Here is a 13,572-nt window from a genome sequence, read left to right on the forward strand (position 1 = left end):
GCCATTGTGACAGCCATGATCGTATTACACTTGTATCCTTAAAATATGTTTGATTGGAAATGATTAAAAATCATATGAACGATATTGTACAACTATTGAGTGAAGTTTTCATCTTAGACATCCTTCTAAGAAATTCTAGGCAACTTGTCAATGTTAACTATCATATTAATTTTAAACCTTATTTTTAATTATTAATAATAATTTAATTATTTTTAAGGTGGACTGCAGCAATGTTGACATGGGACAGAGCATAGTACATATATAGTACATACATTCATTATTCATCATTCATTATTCAGCTTCACATAATGAAACCAAACAAATACCACAAAACCACACCATAGTTAATTTAGCATGAAACTTTGATATAATGCTAACATCAATATGTACAAAACCAAATAAGCATTGAAACAAAATCATGATTATCAAAACCATTGACTGTTCAATTCTAGTTGGAAAGAAGTAATGCTAAACATTGGAACAAATCAACATATAGCAATGCAAAGTGAAAAACCATAAATTTCCACAGGACAAATCATTTACTAATAAAATATTATTTAAACATTATTTTAAAATGTACTGTGACAAACAAGTGCCAGCTGATTCCTTAAGGTAGTGTGATAAGCATGGCTTGTCTCTTCAGGGGTCAGAATGTATAACCAATAAATATTGTCATGATCAGCAGTTTGGGTTTATCACTTGTACTCACTATGTTTATCTGAGTTACCTAGAATGACTTCATGCTTGACAAATGTGTAATGAAATGACCCAAATTTTGATTTTGGGTTTTAATCAAGCTAAAAGACTGCAGCATATCTCTCAAGCTTTCATTGTTTGGACCTGAGTGTAGAAAGAGGGCAGTGTGCTGTTATCACAAATCTACCACAGGTCAGTTTTCACATTGTCTATCTCCTGATCAGATGCTGTCAGTCTGGTTGTGCTGTGGTGTGGTTTTAGTTGTCAAGCAGAAAATTGAGAGATTGTCTGAATAAGGTCAAGTGTGGTGTGGAGGATTGTGATGTAGCTTTACCTGCTTTACCAGTAAAACTCTCAACTCTATAATGCCACCTTGTGGTCAAGTAAAACCTTAATCATCCCTGCTCAATTAAGCTCAGTTAGAACACCTCATATGGCATTGTCCTTTAGGGCCAAGAGTGAGAAACACTCTGTAGACTTTAACAAAACAATAACGCTAGAGGCAAGAGCTGAAAAATGTAGGATTTTTGTACATGAATTTAACATGGGGTTGAACGCTGACTGGTAATTTCCAGTCAAATGCCAGTAAATTTTCACTTCTAATTTGATATTTTATCTGTTTTTGAACTACTGTTTAGCTGAGAAAATAATGGAGATATATATATATATATATTAGACAATAAATCATGACAACATGCATATTTATTCATCTCAAGTTAAAGTGTTTGGACATTTACTAAATGGTTTTTGGGGTGGCAGTGGGGTGAAATCTCAAGTATAGCTCCAGTAAAGTGACTGTAGAATTAACTGCTGCACTATTTGTTTTTAACACCTAAATGAGAGGCTGCTTAAGGCAGTAGCGAAATGTATCACTGTAATAATTATAAAACTCCGCGAGCCAAAACTTTTGCAAACACGCCTTATGTCTATACTCCACCTGTTACATCCTTATTCTCAAATCGGAGTTACGCAAGCAATGCAATCTTTGCGTCCCTGACCAACAAGACAGGGCAAACTTGTTCTGGATGTAAACTTGCTCTGGACCAGGCTTGTCAGGAATAGAATTTCTCTTGAAATGCATGACCCGTTATTAAGGGGTCCACTCCGATCTGATGACGATTGTCATTCAAATTCAATAACGCCTGTCGTGAACACCTGTAACAACTCTTGAGCTAGTCAAAAGTAGTCTAAAGTTTAAAAGTTTTATTTCATTAATTACCTTTGTGTGCTGATGAATTTGACACAATGCCTTCCAGTAGAATAACAAAAACACATAAAACGAAGTAATTTGGATTTGTCCATGGGCGCATAAACTCTAATTAGGCGCTTACAGTAATGAAATCATACAAATTTCTGTATAGATAAGCCATGACAAAGTTGCAGGTACCCCCACGAGCGCAATGGGCAGAATGCTGTCACACCGTCTATGTCCCTCCCTCCCTGTTCCCACGATACAACGAGGGAGAGAGGAGGAGTGAAAACAAAGGGAGGAGCAGTTAGGAATGGTGACGTCAGATTGGAATGAGGGAGTGAATGTTCCGGGTCAGAAACTGGAGTGAGAGGAAATTAACTCTAGAGCGAGGAAAACACGAAATCAGAACCGACCAAAACCGAGATGTAACCGTCTGCGAGTCAAAATAAAGGCCAAAACTATTCGACACTCCACTGGCTGGGAGGCCAGAAAGATAAAAAGGACTCCCGGGGAGAAAAAGTATCCAAAGTGAGAGAGAACGACCAGCGGTTTTATTCCATGTTACTCCGTGCAGTTTATTTATGGCCCGGGAGGTGGTTTGCGTGTTTGCTTGCTGATAAAAGTCGCACGAACAGAAACTGCGATAGCTGATACTGTGCGCGCAGAACTTTGGAGTTGTTTCATTCGGAATTCTGTATTTCTTGGTACACGTAGTTGTGGGGGATTTTCAAAGAACGGAGTTTATAGCAACCCGTGATGTTTCACTGTATTCCCCTGTGGCGGTGTAACCGTCACATTGAATCAATCGATAAGCGCCACTGCTCCCTGTTGTACGTCCCAGATGAGATCTACCGTTACAGTCGCAGTTTGGAGGAGCTTCTTCTTGACGCCAACCAGTTACGGGACCTGCCCAAGGTAAGACATAGACCGGGACGGACCTACACGGGACTTCATGTGACGTAAAATACTGAAAAGGAAATCTGGCTAGCTTGCTAATTGTTTAGAGCACTTGTTTAGAGTACTGTATTTAAGGATGAATGAAACTGGAGGTTAGTATTCATTTCACTCACTTCGCGTGATGTCATGGGAAAATACCGGAACGACGCTCTAATAACGCAGTTTCTAGCAGGTTACGTGGAACTGTTTGGCTATGCTGTGCTTATAATGTGAAAGGTATTGTTCCTGTTACGCAATAACAGGTTTGGAGGCCACAGCTTTAAGCGGAATTTTTTTATGAGTACAGCCGCAACAGGACCTTGTTGCGGTCTTTGGTCTTCTGTGGGCCACGATTGCCTACACGTTGGTTATATACATGTTTTTTTTTTCAGTTAAAAAACTACAACGGGTTTAAATGTACATTTAGTTGAGTTATTTAAAGTTACCATTAAATTTACAATTATACCTTCATTACATGCATGTTATATCAACACTGCTGCCCGAGTTCATGATTAAAAACGAGTTTTACTTTGTCATAAAAGCATTTTAGGTGAACATGTAATACGCTGCAGAGTGAATTATAAGTTAAAATCTTTCATTGTGATCCTCGAAGGTGAATCAAAGCTGAAAATAATAGGAAAATTCTTCCTGGAACTACTTATACAACACTTATTATATTTTACAATTGTGGATTTTGATGCATGGATTCAAATTTCATACAACACAAACAACTTCCTTTCATGTCCAAATGGTTTTTAACAGTTAGACTTCAGCATCAATTTGCTTTTCCAACCTGGCCCAGGTACTCTGTTCAACCAAATCTCTTAGTATTTAACATGCACACGCAGGGTGAGAGATACAGAAGAGTTCATGTCCAATGAAGGAAATGTTGGGTTGAAACTTGCCATGTGGGAGATGCCAATTACATACATATCTTTCTGATGATTTTGCCCAGGTGATTTAGGCAATCCTGTTCCAACAAATCTGTACTTGACAACTTCTGTTTTTCTGAAAATATGTGGTGGATGAACACTTCGTTGATTGAAAGAAGATCTGATCAGATGTTTTGTGACATCAGTACATACAATAACATTTATTTAATAGAGTGCATTTTATCATGGTAATGAAGGCTGTCACAAAGTGCTGTTTAGAGGTTTTCCAGAAACTGGGAAACTGGAAAAAATTGAAAATTATTCCCTGACCCCTAGCAAAGAGGTGAAACTTTTCATAGGCCATACATAGGTCAGTATGACTCCGCTGAATACATTTCTCAGGCCATACACATGTTATGGAAGCCTAAACCAGTTTGCACATTGTCATCAGAGAGTGCTAAGACATACTACAGGCATTCAGAAACTTGTAACCATAATCTCACTTAAATCAGAATGAGTAGAACATGGGACGTCCAATTTGTAGGTGTTGCCAATAAGTAAACATTAGGCTGTTCCCTCTTTAGAGCTGTGATAAGACTGTATTGGCAACACCTATAAGCTCCATGATGCACTTTCTACCTAAAACAAATGAACAAAAAAAATCTCTCACAGGTAACTCTGAGTTTAAAAAGTGAACGTTTAATTTAAAAGCCCCTGTCTATGCACCTACATAAATTGCTGACTTATACGCAGTGTCACCGGCCTCATGGAAGTGCTCATTTGGAAGCGCTCTGTCTAAGTATTCCCTTGAGGCTAGTGACATACAGCATATACATTTTACATTCTTGCAATATATCAGTTGACAATTCTGGGTTGCTTAGCATGGGAATATTATCCTTATACATGATAACTTGTACTGCTTACATATTTATGTATTATCTAGTGTAACCAGAATGTAATCAAGCCACTGTTGCATCCTTGAGGCAGATACTTGGCCCAAATTGCTTTTGTAAATATCCTGCCAAATAAATGCATAATAAGAGAAATGTGTCCCACCTAGAGGTTTGGTGTGGATCACCTGTGTCTCTGGGACCGGTTTTTCAGTTATGAAGTCCAAAATACACTCTGTAACTATGCATCTGAAAGGCAAACATTTGTGGGAGTTTTCGTTCAAATCAGAAGTGGTGAGAGGCGTTCAAAGCCTTGCAAGAGGTCTAATTTGGAAGGAGGCGTTTATCAAAGAGAGACAGAATGCATGCTACTGCTCTCCCAGGAGGGGCTTGGAGTGCTGTAGCTCAGTGGGGGACAGCCCGGCTGTCCTTTCTCTCCTGTGCCTTTGAAGAAGAGCCTACTTCTGTCTCCCTCTCCAATCCAGTTTCGAGCATATGAAAGCTTGTCTGTTGCACATGCAAATGGTAGTCTATTCATGCCAGGCTTTGTGAGTGCAGTGAAATTGTCAGGGTTGGCAACAAAGGTCTTTTTTTTTCTTTTTTGGTTTTAGAATGATGGGTGGTTTGCTTTTCCCCCATGAGCTCATGTATCTGCTGCTCAGGTGAAGCAGTAATCATGACTGGAGTTGCAGTTGGAATGTCCTGTTGATCACATGATATAAAACACATGGGCATGGATTCATATATGGATATGAAATATAGCCATTTATTGTCTTATTGTCAATTTCTCATGTTATTTTGATATTGTGTCAATGGTGTTGGCATGCCTTAATAAAACTTTTTTTCATTTTAGATTAGATTGTGTATATTCATTTAGGTACTGTCCTCTAAAGCCAAGAATGTCACATATGATATTTAATCTATTTAGCCCACCCCTTTCTTTGGTCAATTATGAGATTGATTTGTATTTTCTTTCTTTTCTTTTTGTGATTTCTTCTTTGTTTTCTTGAATTTAGTCTGAAGAAGTTATTGCAGAGACTGAAATGTGTGGTACATGTTGAAAATTCTCTTACCAACTTGTCCAAACCTGAAATTGCCATGGGCTGGTCACGTTTCCTTGTTACCTTGAAGCACAGTAATAAAAGTTCAGACAGGAGAGATTAAAATATTTTGCCATGGTATTTGAATATAGATGCATTTGAAGAATTAAATTTATTTTAAACTGTCTGTGGTGCCTGAAATCCAGGGAAAGTGTTTATTTGGATTCTTTGTTGTAGCCAGCTAAGGGACAGTATCTCTTAGGATGGAACTGGATTATACCAGTATGTCTGATGTTACATGATAATGAACGAATTGGGCACTTATGGTTACATTAGAGATAAGGCTTGTAATTTAGTGTTTTTGGGAACAACCCGAGGTGCTCGTGTGTGTGTGTTCAGAGGCAGGGATCGGCAGTTGATTGTCTTTTTCCGGTCTCTAGCTTTTCTTTTCACAAACATTTCGGCTGCCACACCCCTCCTCACAGCGCCTTGAAAACACGATACCTGACATCTCCCTTCAGAGAGAGTCAAAGGTCATGGACTGAGACGTCACGTAACAGTATCTGTGCAGACACTGCAAAATCTTCAGTGGGTGGGGGTGAAACCTGTTTCTTCTTTGGACACTTGTTTTCTCAATCTGCTTTGTGAAGTCAGGCGAGAACTTCTGTCAAGCTTACCATAGCAGGCCCAGACATTGAAATAGTGGGTGTGCATGGCTGCTATCTGTGAAAACCCTTTCCATCTGGTCATGCTTTGATCAAACTGGAATTGTTGTCATACAGTACATTGCTCTAAACTAAATGTTCTTGCACAATGTAATGGCAGCAATAAAAATGCTGCACCTCACACTAATTGCCCTTAGAACTGGGGCTCAAATTGCAAGTAGATATGTGAAAAAATGATAGTTACATTTTGTAAGTTTCCTTGTTCGTGTTGGGGAAAGTTGTCACGGCTGGGATGCCGAAGAATAATTGGGTCACAGCAAATCCGCAAATGCAGCCTTCAAATCCCTCTATTGGTAACAGATTTACTATCAGGTCTGTGAAGCAGTGGTTCATGTCTGTGGAGGGTTATCCATTGTAACAATTTACTAAAAGGCATGCTACAGTATTTTTTCAAGAATCTGTTGTACTCCATTGTTGCTTTGTAGAGTATTGGTGTTAACAGAGGGAATGAATATGTGCTCCATACATGGATTGAGTCGGGCAGAATAAATCCAACAGAGCCAGCTTTTTACTTTCAAAATAACCGTATTTTCACTATAATTACCAAAGAAACTATTGTTGAGATATAACTCTACAATTTCAAGCCAGCAAAATGATGGAGTGTCCTAAAAAAGGAAAATACCCAAAAGTAACCACAGCAGAGTGTAACCCTTCACCCTCACAACACTGCAGCTTCTGCAGAAACAGCCCATCCTACTTTACTTTACTTATATACTGAGCAGACCACTTTCATACTTGCATTTCTCATATTCATCAATTCATAGAGCTTTATATTCACTGAAGCTGTGCACCTCAAGATCCCTGCTTAAGGTTACGGCAGCAGTGCTTTACCTGGGGTTTAAAACTGAAATGTAATTTTAAAAACCCAGCTCCTTCTGTGCTGAAAATAAGGGAGGCCATGGAAGTGTTTTATCGGCTTAGTGAGAATGTAACTCTTATATCTTGGGTTCTGCTGTGGATTTATTGATTCGTCTATAGAGTTCTCAGTTTAACATAAGACTGTGATAATGCAGAAGAGCGGTTATTAGGTGGTGTTGAACACATAATGCTGAGTGGAAAAGAACAAAGACCAAACAAACTTTATTGGCGTACTGGCAGTAGCCATGCAGAGAACTCTGTGCCAATGCTAATTGTGCCTTGTTGAGGAGCACATTTAGCTCATTTCTCCCAAGGAAATTAGGCTAGTTGTTCACTAACTCATGTAACCTTACACAATGCGTTTATCTGTGCTAATCTGTCACTGGCGTTCGGTCTGCCCCAGATCAGGGTCTTTTCACATTTGCTAATTCTGCATTTTAGTGTCTTATGCCAAGTGACCTTAAGGGGAATTGCTGAGCACTCCTGAATATCCATATTTTCCATTAAGGGGAGCAGACAAGAAAAATCAACCTAATTAAGCAGAGACCTTTAAGTGAAAACTATCTAAGCATGTACACTATTGAGGGACAGCACAAACATGGGGTCTTTCAGAAAAAATACTGAATGTCAGAATATAGTCTTTCATTAGTACAGCAGTATGAAAAAGCTGTATCAACATTCATAATGTCATATAATTAGTTGAACACATCAGTTCTGTTACCTATATACAATTGACTTGTACTGTATGCAGTGAGAGTGTTCAAGAACTGAGGGGTTAAGTCTTTTAAATTGTGATGCAGGGGTGTTTTCTGATGTTGATATCCATCTCAGAAAACACGCTCCTTGGGCATGCTTTATATTACTATCACAAATCTCAAAGCATAGTGTCTGAGTAGCTGGAGTACCTCGACAGAGTGCATCCTTTTAATACAGATATTATGCAGTAATTACAGATTTCGATCAAACAGTGGTAGTCACAGCCAAACAGGGGAACTTTGATTGCATATCTAGCCTTGGATTGCTGTGTTCAAACAAGTGGCCTATGACAGTATTTCTCAATCCTACTTCTGCAGGCCCCCTGTCCTGCATATCTATCCTTGCTCCAAACACACCTGATTGAAATTAGTTTGGTTAACATGCTCTCATCAGGTGTGCTCAGCTAATCAAAAGTGCCACTGATGAGTTCAGTCAGGTAGGTAGAGCAGGGAAAGATGGAAAACGTGCGGAGCAGGGGGACCCCAGGAGCAGGATTGAGAATCAATGGCCTATGATGTACTGTGTGTAGAGTCTATAATATAGACACACCCACATCGGCCACTTTCTGCTGATATAGATTTATAATGTTCAAATATGTCCACATCAGAATCTCTCTAACATAAGACACGTTAAGGTACAGTTCTGTTGGGTCACAGATATTATTTAATATCTTCCCAAAATGATGACAGAAGCTACAGTGGTCCTCAAGTCATGTAACATTTGCAGGGCACACATGCATTGCATATTCAGTAACTTTAATCTTCCTACTGATGAAAGAAACTAAGTTATGTAATTCCTTTATAAAGATTTCAACAATGGTAGAATGTTAAATATGTTGTTATATTTGTATTATTTTAATATAATAATTTGAGTGTTGATATGTTTTAAAATAATTATGCAATTTTAAAAGTAATTGAAAGGTATCACTCTTTCTGCATGGTCAAGGCATGTTTTGCTTCCCCCTTTAGCTCAAAAAAATCACTTTCAGCTTCTGTTTTGTGTACAAAGTGTTGGGTTGTGTGTCTCATTTTTAACAAGTTTCTTACTCATTTGCCCATTTAAGTGCTTATTGCGGAAAATGATTGTAAGAGAGGCATTTCTAGACTAGCCTGGTTAAGATGCATTAAGCAAACACATAACAGGTGCACTGACTGATAAGAAGATTACAGATATGGTTATTTCTGAGAAAATGAACTCCAGATAAATGTTTTACCCCTGACTCTTCTGGTAGGGTACTACTCCCAGACTTTGAATTCATCAGCTGGATTCTCTTTAAACTCAGTGCTGTAGTGAACCTATTACTTTTACACTGTTACACTGAATAGAGAAAGAATTGCTCTGAATAAGGTGTTTGCTTTGTTTAGGGGCCCTCTAATCATAATATATGAATAAAACAAGGAAGAAATATGAATGTTCATATTTGGAGATGAGTAAGAATGAAAAATAATAAGCCAGGACTATGCATAGGATATTTTTTGTTTCACCTCCTGAATCCAGAGAATAAGAAACTAAAGCATTTTGGTCCCTTTCTGGAGATGCCCTTGGTTGCCTTACACTTCAGCTAGTTTTCATATTTTCTTTCTTTGCTGTGCACATAGATTTAGCACTGATATTTGAGTGGGAAAACCTAGGTGCTATGATCACTAGTTGAAGGATCTTAACTTGTGAATGGAAGCAGTTAGACAGAATATGGAAGGGAGAGATGACCTGGAAATGAAAACTTCATGGACAGGTTCAAGAGCACTTTCTTCTGAGTAAGGAATGGCTTCTGCTATTGCAGTTGGCTTGGCCTTAGTGACCCACTGTGACTTCAGGAGATGCACGACGGAACCACATTTGTGCCAACAAGCAGCCAAAACTTCGTACCTTAGTACCAGTTCCTTGCTTCCCGTCAGAAATAAGGTACTAGTATGCAACGATGCAAATGAATTATGTGTTTGATAAAATAATCCTCAATGGTTTGACGAAGAAAGAAGGAAGGAAGGAAAAGCCTCCTATGCCATATCCCACTATGAAAAGCCTTGGCAAATTTTCTCGGCATCTCTGCCCACTTTGTTTTTCCATGCGTGACCTCTGGTGGTGAACTCCGGTGCGCCTCCTCCTCGTCTTCAAACAGGCTGTCAGCAGAGCCCCTGGAGTTTGTTGGGCCAAGTTAACGAAGCCAGGCAGCTGTTTGAACAAGTTGTGGGCAAGTGGCTCAGACAGTGTCTCGAAGGAGCACGCACATCACCGGCCGTAAATTCCACATTAGTCTAGATGAGAGGCGCTTCGAGCAAGGCCTCGCGGTTCGGGCTGGGTATTGGTTGGAGAATATTTTTGGACTGTGCCCACATTTCTCACTGCGTGATCTCTGCGTGATTTTGTCACTGGGCAAGGCCCTCACCAATCTCACAGAATGTGAATGAATTGCATTAGGAAAGCATTCTACCCCGTTAGGTTGTCAGCAGATTTGGGTTTCATTGTGCAAGGCAGTAGACTAAGTGAATTTGGAGCCATGGGGAGAGTGTGGTGTAGTGAATCAGAGCTTTACACGAAAAGATGCTGCATGTATACTGCATAACAAATGCAAACACCTGAGACAGTTATGTCTCCGGAACAAGCTGCACCTTCCCTAAATCCTGTTTTGACCAGCTGTGCACACCTGCTGATTCATGTCCAATTGCATTGCAGGTAACCAAAACAAAAATCTTATTTACCCGGTTTGTTGTGTGCATTAGACTTTTTTTGGTGTGCTCACCCCATCTGACTCCAAATATTGACTCAAGAGTGCAAAGAGTGTTTACTTGTTTGAGGCCAGGTGGTGATGATGAGCAAAAATGCCAGGAATAACAGGTTTATTCTCTGGCCATTTGTATTTGTAAAGGTTGATTTTATTGCAAGCTTTTAGGCTGCTTGTCAATATAACAGCTATTAAATGTGTAGAAATGCCCATGCAACTGTGGTGATTGGGCTGAATTAATGTCTTCATTGTGCTCCATGGGGCTTGGCTCCTTTCTGAAAAATGGGTTGTTGAAATGGAGTGTAATCATGGGAGCATCATAGCAGTATTCCACGACAAACCTGTGATGGCCTGGTATTGACTTGTCAGACACATGCGGCGCGCCTCTCGTTTCAGGGCCGTCTCTGTTTTTCAGTGAATGCTTTTTGCCACTCAGTGCTGTCATCATGTTGTTCAGGGAAGAGCGAGCTGGTAAACCCAGTGGTGAAAAACCGGAACAGTGACATTTTTGACACGTCCTTTTTGCACCAATCACATAAAAAAAAGAACTTAAAATGTACACTCAAGTGGCAGCCTGAATTATAGCTTCTGTGCTTTAGCTGAACCATCCCTCCCCCCACAGTTCTCAATATGGACTTCAGCAGGACAGAAATAAGTAGGATCCTGCTGGTTATAACCAATTAGGAGGCACTTGCAGTTGGAGGTGCTGGCACAGCTGCATGTGCAGTTACAGACACAGCTGTAGTTGTGTGTGCATTTGCATCCACATGCAAAGTGAAGACTTCCCTATCTATGCAACAATGAGAGTTATAGGGTTGTATAGTTTCACATTATCAAATAGATGTCCTAGGCTGCCCTACACATTCTCGCTCAGTTTCTTGTCCCTGAATTCTTCCTTAAGCTTTTTTTTCTGTCACTGTGTGAATGATTCCTACAAACAAATGAAAATGTGTAATTCTTTGCTGGTGCACTGCCAGTAGCTTTGAGTCCCGGTTTGCTTGGGTGGCCACTGCAGGCCCAGAAAACCCAGCTTTTGAAGTAGCTTGGGCTGTATGCTGAAGGCTTTCTTGAGCACATCAGATGTCAGTGTAAGCTTCCTCAATCCAGCTGGACCAACTCACCCATTCTCATGTCCAGACTCTGATGATATTCTTGTGTCAGGAAAGTACCTCTCAAATTCAGACCCTGAAATGTCAACAGCGAGAGCTTACTTCCTGTCTGAAGAGGACATGGATAACAGTTCACACACTAGGTAACAGTTCTGTTTATTCCAGTAAGAATAATTGTTCAGTGCATTTAAATCATATTCATTTTTTGTAGTGTTGATATCCCCTCTATCATCAAAATACTGACAATGTGTATACAGCTAGGGTTACACTCTGAAATGGTCTGTGTGCAGAAAATCTGTTCAGAAAAGTTTGTAGAACAATATAAAAGCACACTATCAAAATCAAAGATGGAAATTAATTTGTGTTCTGTATACACTTCAAAGGCTATCGGGGCACACAAAGGGGTTCTTATGTGACACCACAATAGTGATTGCATTGGATAGATCAGATCAGTGCAATAATACAAGGCCTTTATTTGCTGTCTTTCAGGAAAATCTTGGGGCGTCATACTGGAATAGGTCCTATTTCACACACAGTGACCCTGTCGGAAAGTGGTTTATTCATAAAAGCCAGTGGAGTTTTACTACACTTATTGAATCCGATGTTCTGTGGCATCTGATGCTGTTTGGCCTTGGGGACCATGTGCATGACGTATCATTTGCATCTGCCCCTGTGGATGACCTTCCAGTCTTATTTGCTGTTGCTGAAGCACTGTGGTACCAGTGAATGAATTGCAGTTCTAGAATGTGTGTCTCCATTTGGTGGCAATTAATTTGACTTCCTGGAACATTAAAGTGCCTACTTCCCTTCCATAGTGCAGTGATCCCCCGGGGTCAAGCTCTGATGGTAAATGACTCACCACCATTATTGACAAAATCAGAACCCGTAAGAGCACAAAGTGAAAAGGATAACTGAAGTCATTGAGAAACTGACTTTTTTTTTTTTTTACAGACAGGGACTTGAGGTAGGGTTCTTCACATTGTTCTAATTCCAAAAAATTAAATCTCTCTTTCCTGTGTATTGGATATCTCCATTGAAAAGACTGAAAAGTGCTAAAATTTACAAATAACAAAAAGTCTTTTTTGAGAGAATTGCCTGTATACTTTCCTAATATTATGTGAATAAATGCAATTTCTTATGCACTGAAAGCTACAACAGCTTGAGCCATTAAGTATCTATATAATGACATTGTCACATAGAAAGGGATATTCCTTTGTTCGGTTATTCTGTAGTTCTTTCTGTGTTGTAGAACTGTGGCTCTTGGTAGATAATCTTTGACCCACCCACAAGTCCCAAATTGTAAACCAGGTAGTGATTATATTTTTTAACTGTCTTTGTGGGTTCCTGGTTCAACCCCAGTTTGTAATTTGCCATTAGTGGGTGTGTCTGTGCTTGGGTTTAAATTTAGCCCATGTCTAACTTAAGACCAGAAACCAACTTTCTAAAATGGTGTCGACGTATGCCAAGACAGAAAGGGTTAACAGAGCAGAAGGAAGCAGCTTCTGATAAAAGGAACCCACTGAAAGTAAAAAGTAAAGGACTTCAACTCAAGGTGATGTTTCAGGTGAGGCTATAATGAGGCTATAGGAGGCTACAAGAGATCTTTACGTTTGTGTTCCTCTTGGATTCGTATTCTGGCAACAATCATACACACATTCGTTAGTTGCAATGCTTAAAATGACCATTTAATGGAAGTCACAACGGATGCAGTCCATGCTTGTACATCAGAGCCCGAAACGGGAACAAAGTAATGGTTATGTATATATTTTACTTTTGCCT

General features: G+C 39.6%; 1 protein-coding gene across 1 annotated transcript in view; it reads left to right on the plus strand.

Moving 5' to 3' along the window:
* Positions 1-2,231: 2,231 nt before the first annotated feature.
* Positions 2,232-13,572, plus strand: part of lrrc1 (leucine rich repeat containing 1) — a 41,682-nt gene continuing 30,341 nt past the window's right edge. Inside the window, exon 1 of the mRNA XM_036546809.1 lies at positions 2,232-2,803. Within this exon, the coding sequence (XP_036402702.1) occupies positions 2,645-2,803 (159 nt within the window). The 5' untranslated portion in view covers positions 2,232-2,644. The remainder of the gene's footprint in view (positions 2,804-13,572) is intronic.

The sequence above is a fragment of the Megalops cyprinoides genome, chromosome 15 (assembly GCF_013368585.1).
Source record: "Megalops cyprinoides isolate fMegCyp1 chromosome 15, fMegCyp1.pri, whole genome shotgun sequence".
NCBI classification, from domain to species: Eukaryota; Metazoa; Chordata; class Actinopteri; order Elopiformes; family Megalopidae; genus Megalops; species Megalops cyprinoides.